The sequence below is a fragment of the Populus euphratica genome, unplaced genomic scaffold, assembly GCF_000495115.2.
Source record: "Populus euphratica unplaced genomic scaffold, PopEup_1.0 scaffold999.1, whole genome shotgun sequence".
Lineage (NCBI taxonomy): Eukaryota > Viridiplantae > Streptophyta > Magnoliopsida > Malpighiales > Salicaceae > Populus > Populus euphratica.
In genome coordinates, this window is record NW_011500860.1 from 60,070 (window position 1) to 79,630 (window position 19,561).

Below are 19,561 nucleotides of genomic sequence, written 5' to 3' on the forward strand. Positions count from 1 at the left end.
TCCCTACATAGTTTTTGTTTTGTTACAGTGTTTCTCTACATGTTTTTTTTCAAAATTATCTTTGTCAATTTATTTTTAATAATGAGCTAGTTAAGAAGTTAACTTTAACTTTCTCCATATTTTTTTATTTTTTTTCAATTATTTGTGTTTTTTTTTCCAAACTTGTTTTTATCATTTTTATTTTTTTTTATATTAAACTGATTTAGAATTTAACTACGTATTTTTTCTTTAAAATACTATGGATTACTACAATGTTCCCCCACATAATAATTTTTTTTGTTATAATTTCTTCTAATATTTTTTTTGTTTATTTTATTTTTTAAATATTAAATTGATTAAGAATTTAGTTTTATAATTTTTTTATTTAAAACATTATAGATTATAACATTTTTTTTCTATGATATAAGTATACCACAAGCACTTGACATTGGACGGGCATCACATGTATTTCTATTCTGCACTCTGTAGCATCTTCAACTTCAGCCCTTTTTATGAAATCAACGTTTAGGTTACAATTTAAAATAAGAAAAAAAAGGGTTTGATGATAGCACACTCACCATTAAAACCAAAATTAATAATTTTACATGTACATAAGAGTAGGAGTTCGAGCTTTTTTCATAACCCATTTGAAAACGTAGTCGACCATCAAACTGGCCAATTTTGCTCACAGAAAGTGCCCTTCAGATTGCTCTGCACCACACTTTTGTCTTGTCCACCCAACCTCTTAGACGCAATTCACAAGTATAAACAAAATGCAGGTATTTTGCATGCAACCACGGCACCTTGAACTTGTGTCTTAATCATCTTAGCAGACCAGGAATCTTTAAAGAGGTCAGTGAGCAAGGGAATCTATAACCAGCTATATATCCCAGTTTCTTAAAACAGCATCTCCAGCTATGGCAGTTTGCATGCCAATTCCCAAGTTGAAGTTTCAAAATCACTAGCAGGAGTCCAGCTCTCTACCCAGATGGTGTCCGCCTCGTGATTTTGGGGGAGATGAGCACTGGCTCATTACTTGTAGCTTTCATTGCAGCAATCTCCTCCAAGCGTTTCCATGTAGCTTCACGTTTTGACTTAATCTCATTCTCTTGTGATTCCTCTTTCTGAAACTTTAGTAAACATTCCTCAAAGAGTTCTGGGTCAATATCAGAAAAGATCTTGCGAACATTCAGTGTCAAGCTTTGTACTGCTTGATTCCAGTGCTGTCTTGCATTTCTCTCCAATGCCGGGAAGATGATTGGCAGTATGACTCTGCGATTCTGTTTGATTAGGTTCTCAATATGATCATTGTTCCACAAGAACAGTGCCCTCTCTGCCACCTACAAATAAAGGAGTTACATGATTGATTGCGTACAGCATGGGATAACAACATACCAATAACCATACTATACTTTAGCACTAAACTGCATGTAAGCTTGTAACAAATTGAATGTGCAAGACAAAGGGGAGACAGACCAGTGCACTGATTATAATGCCACACAGCGTATATACTACTAAGTCTAAACAGAAATGTTGAATGTAGAAAAAGAAAGAAAGAAAACTCTAAACAGAAATCCAAGTTCATCTCAACAATGATATGATGTCAAAGAAAGAACAATTTTTTGGAGTTCTTCTGACTAAAAGCCTCTATCCAAGAACAGAGTGGCATGACCATTCTATACAAATCCTGAAATTAGTTCCATTGTGTGCTTGTGAGGGTGGGCATGTTGGATTGTGGGCTTTGTAAATTCTCACATGAATGCATGTGGTTCTAGTTTAAATTTCAAGTTTTATTACAATCACTGTAAAACATTTAAATTATACAAGAGCATCTGCCTTGCACGCAGCATTTTAAGGAAATAAGGGCTCCAAATTAATTAGAACTTTATCTAGTCTATAGCTTGCAGGGACGGATAGATTTGGATAATGGTGTGGGGACAGGAATTGTATGATCCATCCTGAACCTGCCCCACTATGATTGCTAATAACTTACAAACTGCTCCCGTTTAAGAGAGTTTCCAGGTATGAAGAAAGCACAGTTAAGCTCAGAGGACAATTCCCCTAAATAAAACTTAACTTCTATATGCCTTGATACCAAGTAAATGTGATGAAACTTCATCAGCAACTCTTCCCCTCAAAAGCAAAACTCTGCCCAGGGTACACTATGATATCATTTTCCATAATTCTGATCCACATAACTTCTTTTTAGTGCCTTCTAATTGTAGCAAGTCGCTCTTTCATGAATCATCTTTAATCGATTCTCCATCATTTTCTCTGTGACTGGTGCAATCCACCCTCTACATATGTTTCTAACAATATGATCGGGTCTAATCATATATAAAGATTCACTTTCAGCCTATCACATAGGATCTAAATCACAATTCCCACAAAATGAAGACAACAAAGAAAATCCTTTTGATTTCACTCCTTTTATCACTGCATATATGCTGCCAAATCATTCCCTCCCACCACAGCCATCAGGCCCGTATGCTTTACATGATTCCTTACCATACAGAACAAGCAAAAATAAAGCAACCTCTATCAGGGGGCGTCCATGTGCGGTCCATGTATGATATAATTACTAAAGAAAAGCAGTCACTGTGCACACACTAAACTGCATATATTAAAGCTGCTTCATGGGGATTGTAGATGGTACCATAACCGAGTGACTGCCATCAACAAGTATCATTGAAGTGAATTATTAATAGCAACCAAAACCATGGTCCATCACTCCATCGTAACCCATATTTCATCCATATACAGAGTGATTGTTTCAAGCTCGTGTGATGATGGACTGGTATCAGAAACATTAACGAAGTGCATGACAGGAAAAAGTCCGCTCATCCACAAGATATTCATATTAAATGCATTCTGAAAACTCCATTACAGAAGATTACATCTATAGGTACACAGAAACTTATAAAACATAATTAATCAGATAGCAAGCACCTACAAAAGTGACACAAATCTCCTTTCCAAATCACTTATGTCAGGGTCCTGAATAATCAACAATTAAACATGAATGTGGGACTTGTATTGCAGTTTCTCGATTGTTCAGATTCTCAACAGAAATTACAAAAATCTTTATTTACAACTTTGAATATGCATGTTTGCTCACCATTACAGCATGCATTTGGCCTTAAACATACTGTAAATAATGATTTATGCCTCAACTAGTATCTCTGATACAACAATTCTGGCTGGAAGACCAATCAAGTAATTCAAATCATCTAAAGCTCATTAAAGTTTGCCATTTCCTTAAGAATTTTCATGAGGATCAAAAAGAAGAACCAGTAACAAGTAAAAATTGACGAAATTAATAAACTACAAACCTGAAAATGCAAACTACACAAGCAACAGCGAATATGGCAGAACAAGGGCACCATACAGCGCTGGAAATCTGCTGGTTGTGTTGCTTCTAAAACTTCCTCCAACTCATTTAAAAACATAACCTCTTTCGAACTATTTGTGATTGGCCAATACTTCAGCATCCCCCGTATAACAGTATCAGCAAGCTTGCAGTCTTTCTCCACAAATTGAGTAATGCAGTATGATAATTGCTGGTGATACATTGGCAAGCATTTAGGTTTGTGAAGTGGAATGAGAGCTCGAACAAGGAAAAGCTTGTGCTCTTCTTTCAGAGGCAGAGCAAACCCATTGATTATACTTCCCAGAATCTCTAATAGCTCTGCAATCCCATTATGCTTCTCAGTTTCAAAAATAAAGCGATAGAAGATGTTATTAATTGCTTTCCTGATGAATGGCCGATGCACCATGAATTTCCCATATATACGATGCAAAACTGTTTTCAGATACTCCCTCTCTCTGGGATCCTCTGAATCAAAAAGATCTAACAACCTGAGAACAAATGAGTGATCAACATACCTCTTTGCTAACTTTGCATCAGTTTCAGTTGACGCCACAAACCTCAAAAGAAATTCATAAACAACTTGTAAATGAGGCCATGCAGGGTCCATCAAAGGTTCGTCTTCCTCCAAATCAAAAGCTTCTAAAACTTTGTTCTCACGAGGAGGAGAGGTGAGTGTTCTAAACAAATTTACAGACAACATCTTAACAATCTCTTGCATTACAGTTTCTGATAACCTCCCATTGACGGAAGAAACATAATCCACAAGCTCTGCCAAAGTTTGTCGCTTGATATCTTTTTCTTTAAGGTTCTTTGTAGGGTTATTGAAGTCAAACACAATGCAACATAAGTTTAGCTTTCTGATAAACAAGTTCGGCTTCTCGGAATTGGGAACATCTCTGAAACCAGGCAAGGCCTCATAAGGAAGTGGTTGGTTCCCATTCAGCTTTGAATTCACAGCTTGTGAAAGCTTATTGCCATAACCTGATCCAAAATTTGGACCTAAATTAAAATCTGGCAGAGATGCAGCACTCGAGCTTCCATATTGGTTACTGACTAGATCACTGTTTCTTGAGCTTGTAGAAGCATTTGATGAGGAGGTAGATGTTCCGCTTCCATCACGACTATCAGCTGACTTAGATGACTTCTTTGGGAGCCTGTTGAGTATCTGTTTAATCATAACTTATAAGGCAACACAGCCTCCTTTTGCAGGACTTTTTGAACCCAATGCTAGTCGACAGGTCCTCCAAAGCAGAAGCAGCAATAGTGAAAGACAACAGGCAGAATTCGAAGAGAAGGAGCAGACAGAAAGGCGGCAGAGTAATTTCAGGACAGAACAAGTGATCTATGAATGGGATAATCCATCCTTAAGTGTCCAATCTTCGCCACTGTCACAGAACAACATTCAATTCCGAAAAATGTTTCAATCCAACTGGAAAAATCCCTTCCTGATCTCAAAACAAAGATTGAACTAACTTGAGCGTGCAAAGAATTTGGAACAATAAAAAGCCATTCCTAGATAGAGATACTATTACTTAGGTCAAATCAAATGAGCGCCTTCTTTTTATCTCAAGCAATTAGTAGCGCATTTTCCACTTCTAAACCCAAAAGAAAAAAGAAGATATACACAACCTTTGAGTTCTAGTAAGAAACCCAGATGCATTTTAACATAAGCAACAAGTAGTTGGATTTTGATCAAATTCCATAGCAGTTGACTAATCTAAAAAAATAAAAAAGTAAGAGATAATCCTATTCACCCCTCTCTGTCAAACAGACACAAAACCACTCCCTCTGTTTACTTCAGCTCCTCCATGATAGACTAAGAATTCAGGTAGGTCAGAAGCTAACAAGATCTGGGTTTGGTCTAAAAAAGCAAAACAAACACTCTCAAGCAAGACAGCATACATAAAACACACAAAAAGAAAACAAATTAAACATTAAAACTAACATTAAAAACCAGCAGATACAGTAAACATGGCAAGGGGGGTAGCAAATCAAAGTAGACAAAAAAGGAATGGTGATTTTCATCTATACTTACAGATAAAGTTACACACAATCTGGTCTTTCTTGTGTTTTCTTTGTGTATGTATCTATGTGTAAGAGGGAGAGAGATAGATGGGAATCAATCAAAGCAGAAAAGAAGCAGCAATCACTGGTGGTTGCTGCTGCTGCTGCTGTTGTTGTGTTTTGTTCGCTCAATTTACTGTTATTGTTTCTTATTTTGCTTTTTTGTAAAGTTTCTTTCCCAGCATTTTCAACCTTAAAATCAAAAAGCATTAATCTTCTATTTTTATGTATTTAGTTTGTGGTTATATTCTTGTCTTCATTGTAATTTTCTCCACTCAACTGTTTGCCCAAAATATACTTTACTTTTTAATATATTTTCATTTTCATCAACTGTGGTGACAAAGAAGGTCAAGGTTGAAATGGGAATTAGGTTTCAAAACCTCGATGAATCTTTATTGGACACGCGCCCCGTGTCTGCGGTTGGGTCTTCCTTAACTTTGGGAAGCATGCTGCATGTTTGTTTGTCTTCAAGAGTTGGACCTCGCACTCCACTGTCCAGATCCAGAGTGGATCGGCCAGGGATTAACTCGGATAAGTCATAAAAAAAAAAAAAAAAAAGGCTTCATCCATTGCGAAATTGCATATAAAATATTTTTTTGTGTACCAGTTTCCAATTTTTTTTAATTGAGTATATTAGTTTTTATGTTTCCAATGTGAGAATTTTCAATTTTTTTTCTAACCAGATGTTGTTATTAGATTGATCTCACTTCATTAATTAATTTTTATTTTTGTTAAATATATACAAGACGTTTTTATACAAGACGTAATTGTTAAATTGGCATGCCATTATATTGATGTGTCAGACAATGTGCATGAGATTTTCACTCTATTTCCAGTTAAGTATATGGATTTTTTTTATTTGAGTTTATGGATTTTAATTTTTTTTAATTGAGTGTTTGTATTTTAAAAAACATATCAATGAGTGCTATTAATTTTGAAATCTAACATATAACAACTTTGCAATTTTATGTATCAACAAACTACAATTAAAAATTAAAACAACCAAACTATTTAACAATTTATTTGAATTAAAAAAAAACCAACAAAAGGTATAAAAAATATAGGATTTCAATGAAGCTTTTTATGGATGTATACACGTAAGAAAAAGGGGAAGATTATGTTGAAAAATTAGAACATATAAACTTTTTATCTTTTTTTATAATTAATGGTGAAAATTTGTTACGTTCATGAGAAGGTTTGGGAAATTAAGTGTTATAAATTTTATTATTTGAATAAGTTATTTTTTATTATTATTTTGTTCTAAATTGTTGTTATTGATTTTTCATTTTAAAGATGATTATATAACAAAAAAAGTCCTAAGATTTGATTTTTACTTTCACATTATACTCTCATAATTAACTTTTAAAATTATAAATCAAACAAAAATCTTAAAAATAATTAAAAGATGAGATTGTGAAAAAAAAAAAATCACAATCGCAGTCACATTCAACTTTCTCTTTCTAGTTCCGATATGTATTTCTTAAAATTTACAATTTTTTTTCTAAACCCTGATGATTTGAACCATAAACACTAAAAATTACATATGATCTTCGTAGTCTAAGTTCCAATTGATTAGAATAATTAATTTAATAAATGCTAAAACAATTTTATAATTAAATGTTTAATCCAAGTACCTTTTAATAAAACTGTTCATCTGCCATAAAACACAACAACCTTTAAGCACCATAAAAACTTAATAAAAACATTTCAAAAGGTCTTATTACTTTAAACTTGTGTTACACCCAAGGGTAGAGCCTTTTACAAGGCTAATGAGAGTTGTAGCCTAGATAACAAAAAAATTTAATAACCCACTTTTTTTTATCTTTTCACAGCAAACCTAAACACTACTCACTTTACTTGCAACAATAATTAATTAACAGCCATTAGTTACACAGTTAATTTCCCTTGCAACACTAATTAATTAGTTATATTTTATAGCAAACTTATCTAAATTAAATAATTAATCGGTTCACGTGTTTCCCAGGCAACTTAGGGTTCAAGCTTTTTCTTCTCAACAATATTCAAAAAGAGATTTTGTATATTCTCGCAAACAAAACGAGGAAAAAGAATTGTGAAGAAGTTGGAGATGCAAAGCTTTGTATTTTGGTTGATGAAGCTAAAGATGCATCAAATAAAGAACAAACGGTTATTATTTTCAGATTTTTTGATATTCAAGGTTTTGTACAAAAGTCTTTTTTTGGTATTGTGCATGTTTCAGATACTAATTCTTCAAAACTTGAAAAAAAAATTATGATGTGCTTACTTGATATAACTAGCATATTTTTAATATGCGAGATCAAATGTATGATAATGCTAGCAATATGTGTGACACATGGAATGGACTTCAAGCTCTATTTCTTAGAGATTGTCATTATACATATTATGTACATTGCTTTGCTCACTAACTACAGCTAGCATTAGTTGCAGCAACTAGAAATGAGATTTTTATTTGGTTATTTTTCTTAAAATTGACAGCCATTATTAACTTTATTTGTGCTTCTCCCAAACTTCATACCAAGTTACATTATGATCAGGTTATAGAAATTGCATATATGGTAGCTACTAGATAATGTGAGGTTGGTAGAAGAGCTACTAATCAAATCAGTAATTTACATTGAAGTGGAACAACTCGCTAGAGCTCTCATTTTGATTCTATTTACAGCTTAATAGATATGTATAGTGCAATTATTACTGTGCTTGAAAGTATGGTTCAAGAAGAATTTTCTAATTCTATACGTGGAGAAGTTGATAGTTGTTTGATTATGATGAAATCTTTTGAATTTATATTCATCTTATATTTGATGCATAAAATAATAGAGATTACTGATTTACTTTATCGAGCTTTGCAACAAAAATCTCTTGACATCTTAAATGCAATGGATCTTGTATCAACTACTAAAACATTGCTTCAAACTTTAAGAGATGTCAGATTTGATCTTCTCCTTGCAAATGTGCAATCTGTTTGTATAAAATATAAGATTGACATACCACATATGAATGCTTTATATAAAAAGATTATATGTCGTTCATGTCAACAACAAGGTTTAGTAACAATTTACCAACATTATCATTATGATGTATTTAACTTAACAATCAATTTCTAGGTGGAAGAATTAAATTCAAGTTTCAGTGATGGGATAGTGAAACTCTATGTACTTGTTCTATTTTAGAATCTAAAGACAACTTTAAATCATTTAAAGCTGATGTTATTTACAAGCTTGCTAAGAAATTTTATCCTAAATATTTCAATGAACAAGAAATGTATTATTTAAGATATTAGCTTAAGCATTATCAGATTGATGTGATTCATTATAAGAGCTTTCAGAATATGTCTATCATTTCTGAATTATGTCAAGGATTAACTGAAAAAATAAATTACAGCACTATCATTTGATTGACAGATTGATTCGTCTTGTTTTGACTTTGTCTGTTTCCACTGCCACTATAGAGTAGATATTTTTAGCTATGAAACATATTAAAATTGTGCTTAGCAATAAAATGAAAGAGGAATTTTTAGCAAATTCTATGTTACTTTACATTGAACGAGAGCTTATTAAAAATATTGATTCGGATTCGATTATAGATAAATTCTATTCTACAAAATATCGAAGGATGTAACTTTGATAATATACTTTATTTTTATTTTTACTTTGAATTTTATATACTTTAAATTTTATTTTTCTTATATTTTGTATTATATATTTGAATTAAAACTTTATTGTTAACTTGACAAATTTATATATCCGAGTAAATGATTGATCTTAAAAAATAATTTGTGTATTTATATCATAGACTAAGATAGAAAAAATTCCTAATTCCGCCCCTGGTTACACCTTACTTTTTGTAGTAGATTGTAAAGTTTCTTATAGCGGATCAGACTACTATGGATGTGAATAGGGTAAATTCATAAGGTCTTACTATTTTAGATATTGTTGTAAGTTCAACGATGAGTTCTAATAAAAATAAAATACAACAAATATTTCAAAATGCATAAGAGTGGTGTGAAGACAAGTTGAAACCTTTTGTTTCTAACCAAAAGCAACATAGATTAGAATGAGGAGATATAATTGCTTAGATTCCTAAATATTAAATATACAATAAAAATAATAAAATATTTTTTTTAGGAGTTTCTAAGATCTTATTATATAAATTTAGAGTTGTTTAGGAAATTATTACCTAAAGATCTAATCTTCTTCGATTTTGAATAATTCTTTAAAAGTTAAGTTGTCGCAAATCACAATTTATTTAATTATCTGACTTCCAATGATAATCTACATGAACCACTAGTAAGAAATCTCTTAAATCCCTATTTAGTAGACAAGGATTTTTATGCCTAGAGTGTTAGTTCTTCATTCTGTGACTTATGTAGCTTTTTTATTTAACAGACAACCACACAAAACTAAAAAGCATAATTTACTATTTATATAAAAATATGAAAAACTCTATAAATTAAAATATCAATTTTTCTTTTTAATAATATCCACATATTAATTCAAGATAATTTTAGAAATTAACTTAATTAAGTTCTTACTTGATTTTTTTAAATTTAGAAATATAATTCATGTATTAATTATATTTTAGTCTTTAGTTTCTAAAATATATTTTAATCAAGTTATATTTAATTAAATCATTCTAGTTTAATTTTTAACTAATAGTTCTTAATATGTATGACTCATTAGGTTCCTAATATGTTGGTCAAAATATAAATTATAATTCTAATAAAATAGAATTAAATAATTTAATTTATTATCAATTCAACAATTTATTAGTTTATATTTGAAGATCAAGTGCATTGTCTAGTAATATGTCATAATCCCTTAAATACTAGAAAAGTTATTAGTGATTTGACTTAACCTTTTATTGATTGGTTTTTCAGTGTAATTAATATTCTTTCATTAATAATATTCTGATTTAATATTAAAAAATAGAGTATATCTGCTATGATAAATTATGTTTGTTTTTTAATTAATAGTTATTAATTGTTTGAATAAGATTTAATTTTTTTTTTAAAATTTTATTTTGCCTTGATTGATGATTTTTAATCAATATTATTTGAGAATAGATGAAATATTTTCTATAATTTATTTAGAATAATAAATTTTTTTAATTATTTAAATACTTTTATATATTTCATGTTATGTATAATATCTATGTCTTTATTACCTAATTAAAATAACATATAACTATATAGAAAATCATAATATTCTTTTCACTGCAACACCAAAAGCACCAAAATACTGTGTACACGTTTGAACACGGAAAAAAACATGAGGGTAAAAATATTGTACATAACATTGCGGTTGGTCGTCCGCGGCCAAAGACAAAACAAGATTTTGGTGAGGAACGCAACGAGGGCAAATCCCAAGAAAATACTTTTACGGCTTTTACAAAACATTAAAATAACACACCCTTTCTGTGCCCCTTTATGACTTACGGTATAGATATCTCCTCACCAGCTCCTATAATATTTGCAGAAAACGTTACACCAAAATCTGGAATCAAATTTGTCACTTCTTGATCTCTATCATCTGATTAGATTCGATTCATTCCCCATATCTCAGGTTTGCATTCTTCTTCTTCTAATTTTAATTGAAGATCCCTTGAGGCTCTTTGTCTAATGGTTTCCTTGGTCCATTTTATTAGTTAATGCTTTTGTTTCATTTCTTTTATAGAACAACCACGTTTTGACTTCGATGAAACCCAAGGAAAGAAACAGAATTCAAAGTATTTTGTTGCTTGGTCAAAACGAATAGCCTTGCTTTGTAGCTAATATTTTTGTGTTACGAGAACAGATCACAAAAGACAGTGAGAGGGGGCAAATCTTGATATATCACAGACATGGGATCAGGTCAATGGATGGTAGAGAAGAGATCTAGTTTTAGCAGTGATTCATTTTCAAAGGAATACGAGACTGTTCCTGAAACTGGGTGCCTCTCAATTATTGTTCTTGGTGCTTCTGGTGATCTAGCCAAGAAGAAGACTTTCCCTGCTCTCTACAATCTTTATCGCCGGGTAAAATAGAGGGCAATCCTTTTGCTTGCTAATTTTGAAACTAATAATTGAATGGTCTCTGGTGAATTTAGAGAAGTTCGATTGATCTTTTATTTGATGGGGTGGTTGGCAGGGATTTCTGCAATCAAATGAAGTTTACATTTTTGGATATGCAAGGACCAAGATTTCAGATGATGATCTCAGAAATCGAATCCGTGGGTGAGATATCCTGCCTTGCATCTGTATTGTTTTTTGAAGTCTATGTGCTTGCTTCGTGCTTGTGCGCATATGCTCTCGGAAATGTGTGCGATTTTACTTTAGTTCACAGTGATAGAGAATAATGGGCAAGCAGATATGATTTGTGAAGTTCACATCGAAACATACAAGCAAGAAAGTAGGAGTTGTACTTTGTGACTGTGGTGGCTTCTTGTTTTTCTATTTTGCTTCTTTGTTTGTCATTTTGACATTGGTCGATGGTGCTAAAGACTACCTTTCAATACATCGTGACTGTGGCTTCTTGTTTTTCCCTTTTGCTTCTTTGTTTGTCATTCTGTCAGTTCATTGGTCGATGGTGCTAAATACTACCTTTCAAACTTCCATATAATATTTTGGTGCAATTTTTTTGCTGAAAGTTATTGATAAGTTTAATGACTATGGAAAATGATTGGCATTGAACAATCATTGCAGATATTTTGGCAAAGATGCTTCAGAGCACTCTGAAGATGTATCGAAGTTCCTGCAACTGGTGAATCTAGCTCTTTCTATGCCTTTTTTCTTATTTATCTGTTCTGGCATGCACCAATACGATATTAAGCTTTTGCAACTTTGCAGATTAAATATGTAAGTGGTTCTTATGATACTGAGGATGGCTTTCGGTTATTGGATAAGGAAATTTCAGAGCATGAAGTATCAAAAAACAGTGCAGAAGGATCATCTCGAAGACTATTTTATCTTGCACTCCCCCCATCAGTGTATCCACCAGTCTGCAGGATGATCAGAAAGTGTTGCATGAATAGATGTAAGTTTTTCTGATCCAGTTTGCTTGTGTGGCTTCTAATATCAGAAGGTAGATTTTTCTTGGCATTTACTTCATAAAGTCAGACATTTTCTCTTTTTATAATATCCTCATTTACATCTGGTATTTATTGGAAGAAGATAATTAGCACAATGAGATATTCATTTGGTCCAGTCATGTTGATGGTTAAAAGAATTTGAATGATAGCCACTTTGGGAACTATGAGAAAAAGAAAAAGAGAATTGACATAGTTTTGCATATACTGACAATCAAGTTACCTTTTTTGACCGTCTTGCTTTTGCTTAAGAATGTTTCTCATCATGAGCTCTTAAAACTTTTCCTGATTGGCAAAAACTGGAGGCCCCATTGTTATATTGAGCCATCGCTGGATCTGCTAATGATGGAGAATCTTATGTGTTTGTTTCAATTTATCCCTCTAAATGAGATTTTGTTATCTTGTAGCTACTTTCTTAACATCATTTAATTCATCCTTGAAAGCTAATTGAACTTGCCCTTTTTCTTGTGTAGCCTTGGTTAGATAAATTTGCTAGACTTGACAAAATCATCAGTTTAAGTAGCTGTGTTAACTTTCCAGTGTTCATGCAGACTGGAACTTCTTGCATTGATTTTATTGACTGCTGTTCATGTAATCCTTTCCAGCTGATCTTGGTGGATGGACTAGAATTGTCATTGAGAAACCTTTCGGCAAAGATTTGGAATCTGCAGAAAAACTCAGTGCCCAGATTGGAGAGTTGTTTGAGGAACCACAACTTTACCGAATTGATCATTACTTGGGAAAAGAATTGGTGCAGAACTTGGTAAGATACATAGAAGTATCTAGCATTCCGTGTTCATCAAGGTTGCTATGTCTTCCTAATCCTTTTTGTTGCTTGTATTTTGTAGCTAGTACTCCGTTTTGCAAATCGCTTCTTTTTACCTCTTTGGAACCGTGACAACATTGACAATGTACAGGTGAGCATCTTTTGTCACTGTGTGCCAAGCAAAACTAATGCTGATAGGGGGAATGTGACACACTTTTTAGCTATGAATTTATATGCCTTTCAATGGTCATCTCAGAACATCAAATTATGAGTCTTATTTACCAAAGTCTTTGTTCATTAAAAGCATTGCATCATAAATTTCAATCTTCATCTCCTCTGTTTTCCAGATTGTGTTCCGAGAAGATTTTGGAACTGAAGGTCGTGGTGGATATTTTGATGAATACGGGTATGCTCCGTAAACACCTGTTCACATACAGTCCATAGAGCAGGATCTCTTACCAAGAAACCACACCTTTTCTTCTTCAGGACATATTCATACTGTTATAATATGTAGCATATTTAATTTTACTTTCTTTATGTAGTTTTTCTTTTTAAAATCTTTGATCAGTATCTTCTAGCAAATCTGAGGGTAAAATTTTCTTGAAAATGCAGTTTTGGGTTATGGAACCTTTTGTTTTCTGATAATTTATTTTGTGAAGTTCTTTGGGTGACATGTTTTAATCTTGTTTTTCTGTGGCAGGATTATCCGTGATATTATTCAAAATCACTTATTACAGGTATGGGCCATGGCTTTAATCTGGACTATTATATCTTCATCATCTTTTTTGGAGTCTCAATATCCCCTGAATATAGGATAAGCATTTTTCTGGACCATTCTGATATAAGAGTACTGTCTACTTTTAGAATTTAGTTATATGAAATAGCTCAGCCCTGTACTTAAGACTGATCTTTTAAGCATTCATGTCCTGAGCAAGTTGCATATTTTTTATTCTCCAGCATCACCATGCAAGAGAAAATTATGAGAATGGAAAGTAGTTTCATTTGTGGCTAATCTATCAATCGATTTTCTTCCCGTCACAGGTTCTTTGTTTGGTTGCCATGGAGAAGCCCGTTTCTCTCAAACCTGAACATATTCGGGATGAGAAAGTGAAGGTGAGTATCTTTTGACTCAGTTTTGAGAGTATCTCATTGCATGATCACATGATATTTGTAATCTGAAAGATCTTCAATTAAAATCATGAACTAAGATGCTTCAATAACTTAGTCCCTTGACAGATGAAAAACATTAATCATCGATCCTCTTAGGTGTCCATTTGGAGAAAAGCCTGTAGTTTAGAATTAATTTTCATTGTGATATTATCTGTTCCTTCAAAGGTTGGTGCTCTGAGTCTTAAGAGTACCTATTCCATTCAAATGCTGACTGCACATTGACATTCAGGTTCTTCAATCAGTTCTTCCAATCAAAGATGAAGAGGTTGTTCTTGGACAGTATGAAGGCTACAGAGATGACCCAACAGTTCCTGATCACTCAAATACCCCAACATTTGCAACTGTTGTTCTAAGAATACATAATGAAAGATGGGAAGGTATATTTCCTTTAGGATCCATTTACTCTGCTATTTACAGAACATTTTCACAGTACAGTGGGAGTGATTTCTGAATCTCTTGGAACCTTAGATACACTTTAGACATCAGATTGCCAAAGCAATTTGTTCTCATTGCTATTGCCATGCTTTGTTTCTCAGGGGTTCCTTTCATACTAAAGGCCGGGAAGGCATTGAATTCAAGGAAGGCAGAGATACGTGTTCAATTTAAGGATGTTCCTGGTGATATATTCAAATGTATGACTCTTGAAATTTAGAGTTCTGCATCACTACTTCCTTCATGGTTTATGTTGATTCTGAGCTTTGGAAAAGATTTTAAAAACCTGCTAATTTTATAAATTATAGTGGTGTTTTTCAAAGTAATTTTGTTCTTACAAACTAATTTATCTGCTGCTCCCAAATCATTTAATTTGCTCCCAACAAGCATCTTGTTACTTGACATATATCTTACTTTGTAGGTCAAAAGCAAGGAAGAAATGAGTTTGTGATACGCCTACAACCCTCAGAAGCCATGTACATGAAACTTACAGTATGTGTCTAGTTTGGTACTTGTATGCAAAGCCTTATCCTTTGTTAAATTGCACGAATGTTTTGTCCAATAAAATTGGAAATTGGTGTTAAAGAGAATGTACATGACATTTTCTGAAAAATTATTCTGCCATGTGTTCACAAAATTATAGCTGATCTAAAAATAGGTCCAAAGTATAAGGTTAAGAATATGATCTGAATGCACGAGACATGATAAAGCTACAATTGGACATCACATGCTAAATGAATATTTAGCTATCCTTGTGCTTATCTCTGAATTGCTCGATGTCTCTCATGCAGGTGAAGCAGCCTGGACTTGAGATGTCTACTGTTCAAAGTGAACTAGACTTGTCATATAAGCAACGTTATCAAGGGGTTGCCATCCCGGAGGCATATGAACGTCTGATTCTTGACACGTATGATTCATGCCTTTTGTTCATTTTTTTCAGACTATTTTTTAGTGCTGCTTTTGTCATGAGAGTCAAGACAGATGCATGAAAGTCTAATGAGCTTGAAAGGGTTGGTGTAAGCTACGAATGAAGGATATAACAGTAATTGTTTTTCAAAAGCAATAGCGATAACAAAATTGATAACTAGTGTGATTTTTGGTTTTACAGAATTAGAGGTGATCAGCAGCATTTTGTTCGCAGAGATGAGTTGAAGGTAGGTTTTGTTTTAACTTAGTAAAATATCTTGACTGAAATGGGATTTCAAAATCTGATGGTTGCTTCATTCTAATCATCAGGCGGCATGGGAGATTTTCACACCCCTTCTGCATAGGATTGATGATGGGGAGATGAAGCCATTGCAATACCAACCAGGCAGCCGAGGTCCAGTCAAAGCAGATGAGTTGTTGGCAAAAGCTGGTTATGTTCAAACACATGGCTATATCTGGATTCCTCCCACATTATAGAAATGCAGCCTGCCTGGAACAATCCTTTGTGCAGTTTCCCTAAGATGAGTATTTCTAGAGCCCGTTTGTAATGCTCGTATAATATGTAGTTATGAAATCCCACCTTGAATGGTTTATTTATGTACTTCGGCCTTCAGTTTAACATGCCGAGAGAATTTGCTTTGACATGTAAGCTTGATCAGCCCTCCACTTGAAATATGTATCTGTTGTGGTGTGCATTTCAAGTACTTGAGGAAAATAAGGAAATAAAATTGCTTCAAGCCATTGCGAGAGATAATGCAATTCATCAGAATTTTGTTTTTACCTTTGAAACTCTAATTTTCATCTGAGCTGCACATCGTGTTGAATGCCTTTTTTAGTGAGTCTGTAATTGTCTTTTGTGCTTTTATTCAGCCCCTATGGTGCGGGCACGCGCTTGCATTTGCAAGAGTGCAAGTGTATTTCTGCTCGTATATTGCCCTTTTATACTAAAAAACTTGGAAACTTAATTGAGCTTTACCGCTACCGTGAAGCTCTTTTTTTTAATTCAATTCAGCCTCCATTTTTTATTCCATCTCTCCTTTGATTTTTTTTTTTTAATTTCAATTGCTTCTTGATTCTATGAACATATTTATTTTTTTAAACAATAGTTTGAGTTGATTTTAGACTTGTGGTCAGAATGGATTATGTTGGATAATTTTTATATAATTTAATTTTAAATTTAAGACTTGGGAAAGTTTCGAGTCTAGAGGCTTTATTTGGTAATCCCATAAATTTTATTTCAATTTTGTTCTTAGGTTTTTTTAATTAGTTGGTCAGATTGTATTTGAACTGGTTAAGTTAATTGAGTTATAATGATATAATATTTACATTGTTTAATTTTAAATTCAAATTAGGTAAAAAGTTAGATCAAAAGGTATTTTTATGTTAATTTCATTAACTTTTTTTTAATTCATCCTTATTTTTTTTATTAGTTAACTAGTTATTTTTTAATCTATGAAATTATTTGTATATATTTTAATTCTAATCTTAGGTTAGAAAGAAAAGGAGGTAGTAGGATTGAAAAGTTGTAAACTTGGCATGATGAGTCCGATGTAATGATAATATCAATTAATTTTCTATAATTTGAATATATTTTGTTACTTTTAGATTTTTTTTTATCTTACTCGCAACTTAGTGTGTCGTGTAAATTAGTATTTATGTAGTAGGGCATGTGTTTTTGTTATGAAGTATTGTGTGTGGTCTCACACCATGTGATGGTGGGACCATCACATTAATTGTCAAGAGACAAAAATATAGCTATCTCTTAAAATTAAAAATGTAATGTTACTGCAGTAGTATTATCATTGAACAAAAGAGAAAATAAGAGAAGAGAACAAGGGAGGAAGAAAAGGCAGCAAAACAATTTGTCTTCTTTTCTTGATTTCCAACTCGTTCATTATTGGATCGAGTTGAGATTTTGACAGCAGCTTCTAGATATGTTACTCTTTATTTTGAATGGTTGGATCGAATATTGGTGGTGTGAAAGCTGATCTTTTTGGTAGAAAATAGAGTTGTCAGTGTTGTGAGCTTTCTCAAACATTTCTCTCTTTAATCTTGTTATATTCCAAGAATAGGTTGTTCTTGATGATATGTATGTTGTAGCTCTTAGTTGAATCTAAGAAAGAACAGTTGTGAACCCATTATTTGTTAATAGTAGAAGTTTTTAGATGAATTACGGTCCCGTGGTTTTTCCCGTATCGGATTTTCCATGTAAAAATCTTGATGTTGATTTGTGTGATTGTTGCTTTATATTTGTTAATTGTTTGATTTTAATTTTGATTGCACAAAGAGGGAAAATAATTGGAACTTGTGAATTGATCAGGCCAGATTGGTGTCTAGTTATTTGTTCCTAGTTTTCCCAACAAAGTGGTATCAGAATACTAGTTATGTAAATTGAATTTCTTATACAGTTAAAATGGAAAATGAAGATTCGGGCATGATAAAGCTCACTTCCTCTAATTATTTTCTATGAAAAACAATGATGGAGGATCACTTATATTGCAATGATCTGGCTTTGCCATTTGAGTGTAAAGGAAAAAAGCCCGATGACATGGATGAGGCAAAATGGAATGGGCTTAATAGAAAGACGACTGCTTATGTTAGAAAATGAGTATCTTCTAAGTCCATTAATCATATTTTTCAAGAACATGATTGCTATACAGTTTAGAAGATGTTGGAAGAAACCTTTGCTAAGGAGAGTGCACAAAACAAGGTTTTTGTAATTAGAGGACCTTGTGAATTTGAAGTATAGAGATGGTGAAGATGCTTCAATGCATATAAATGAATTCTAAGGGTTTTTGAATAAGCTGTCATTGATGAATCTTGAGTTAGCCGATGAGATGCAAGCACTAATCCTATTGAGTTCATTGCCGGATAGGTGGGAGATTTTGGTATTGTCACTTAGCAATTCTACTTCGAATGGAAAGATCACTTTGAAAATAGTGAAGAATAGTATCCTTAATGAAGAAAAGAGGAGGAAAGGGACAACCACTTCCGAGTCTCATGTACTTGTTACAGAAAGTCGAGGGAGAAGTCAAAGTAGGCTTTCTCATGGTAAGCAAGTATAGAATCCAGTAATAGAAAAGGCAAATGGAAGCCAAGATGAAGATCTCAGTCAAGAAAGGGAATTAAATGTTATTATTATGACAAGCTTGCGCATATTAAAAAGGATTGTAGAAAGTATAAAAGAGATACAAATGGTAAAAATGAAGACAAGAATGAAGATAATGGTACAACTGCAGTTGTATTTGATGGTGATGTTGTCATTGTTTGTGATGATGGTTGTGTTAATCTTACATGTCAAGATACCACCTGGGTTGCAGATTCAGCAACTTCTTACCATGTTACAGCTTAACGTGATCTTTACACATCCTACACTACTGGTGACTTTGGTCAAGTTAGGATGAGAAATCAAGGGATGGCTAGTGACACAACCAAAAAATTGATGTCTTCTCCCAAATATAGGAGTGTCGAAGTAATAAATAACCCGGCAAGACCGGGGTCGAACCACATAAAGGTTAATTGTACAAATTATAAACAACAACAATAGTAACAACAACAATAACAATAATATTAGTAGCAATAATAAGAATAATAATAGTAGTAGTAGTAATAGTACTAATAGTAGTAGTAGTATTAATAATAATAATAATAAAGAAGAAGAAGAAGAAGAAGAAGAAGTTGATGAGAACTTTGAGATGAAAAATTAATGTAAGGATTAAACAATGATATTAACAAATGTCAATGTTAGAGGATCCACTAATGGTATGTCAAACAAGTATAATTTAAACTCTT

At 32.8% G+C, this 19,561-nt stretch overlaps 2 protein-coding genes across 3 annotated transcripts; one reads left to right on the forward strand and one right to left on the reverse strand.

The window, feature by feature from the left end:
- Positions 1 to 467: 467 nt before the first annotated feature.
- On the reverse strand, positions 468 to 5,626 carry LOC105116614 (serine/threonine protein phosphatase 2A 57 kDa regulatory subunit B' theta isoform-like). 2 transcript variants are annotated; one of them, XM_011014045.1, is made up of 3 exons: positions 5,385 to 5,626; positions 3,312 to 4,734; positions 468 to 1,319 (listed from the first exon to the last, which is right to left on the reverse strand). In XM_011014045.1, the coding sequence occupies exons 2-3, from the start codon at positions 4,524 to 4,526 to the stop codon at positions 960 to 962; spliced, it is 1,575 nt and encodes a 524-aa protein (XP_011012347.1). In that variant the 5' UTR covers positions 4,527 to 4,734; positions 5,385 to 5,626; the 3' UTR covers positions 468 to 959. The 2 variants fall into 2 exon arrangements, with proteins under 2 accessions (XP_011012347.1, XP_011012348.1); XM_011014046.1 differs by having other exon boundaries at positions 3,312 to 4,794.
- Positions 5,627 to 10,817: 5,191 nt separating this feature from the next.
- On the forward strand, positions 10,818 to 16,549 carry LOC105116615 (glucose-6-phosphate 1-dehydrogenase, cytoplasmic isoform 2). The gene is made up of 16 exons (XM_011014047.1): positions 10,818 to 10,974; positions 11,206 to 11,425; positions 11,538 to 11,623; positions 12,092 to 12,149; positions 12,236 to 12,422; positions 13,080 to 13,237; positions 13,323 to 13,391; positions 13,588 to 13,646; positions 13,941 to 13,977; positions 14,282 to 14,353; positions 14,640 to 14,787; positions 14,947 to 15,042; positions 15,264 to 15,334; positions 15,634 to 15,749; positions 15,951 to 15,996; positions 16,079 to 16,549. The coding sequence occupies exons 2-16, from the start codon at positions 11,252 to 11,254 to the stop codon at positions 16,244 to 16,246; spliced, it is 1,545 nt and encodes a 514-aa protein (XP_011012349.1). The 5' UTR covers positions 10,818 to 10,974; positions 11,206 to 11,251; the 3' UTR covers positions 16,247 to 16,549.
- The last annotated feature ends 3,012 nt before the right edge of the window (positions 16,550 to 19,561 follow it).

What these genes read in the sequence shown, in the direction of transcription:
- LOC105116614 (XM_011014045.1), bottom strand. Translation starts at nt 4,526, where the DNA reads ATGATTAAACAGATACTCAACAGGCTCCCAAAGAAGTCATCTAAGTCA. An exon ending in TGTGTAGTTTGCATTTTCAG is followed by an intron (nt 1,320 to 3,311) that starts GTTTGTAGTTTA and finishes CTTTATTTGTAG; the next exon opens with GTGGCAGAGAGGGCACTGTT.
- LOC105116615 (XM_011014047.1), top strand. Translation starts at nt 11,252, where the DNA reads ATGGGATCAGGTCAATGGATGGTAGAGAAGAGATCTAGTTTTAGCAGT. An exon ending in CTCAGAAATCGAATCCGTGG is followed by an intron (nt 11,624 to 12,091) that starts GTGAGATATCCT and finishes CAATCATTGCAG; the next exon opens with ATATTTTGGCAAAGATGCTT. An exon ending in TTCAAAATCACTTATTACAG is followed by an intron (nt 13,978 to 14,281) that starts GTATGGGCCATG and finishes TTCCCGTCACAG; the next exon opens with GTTCTTTGTTTGGTTGCCAT.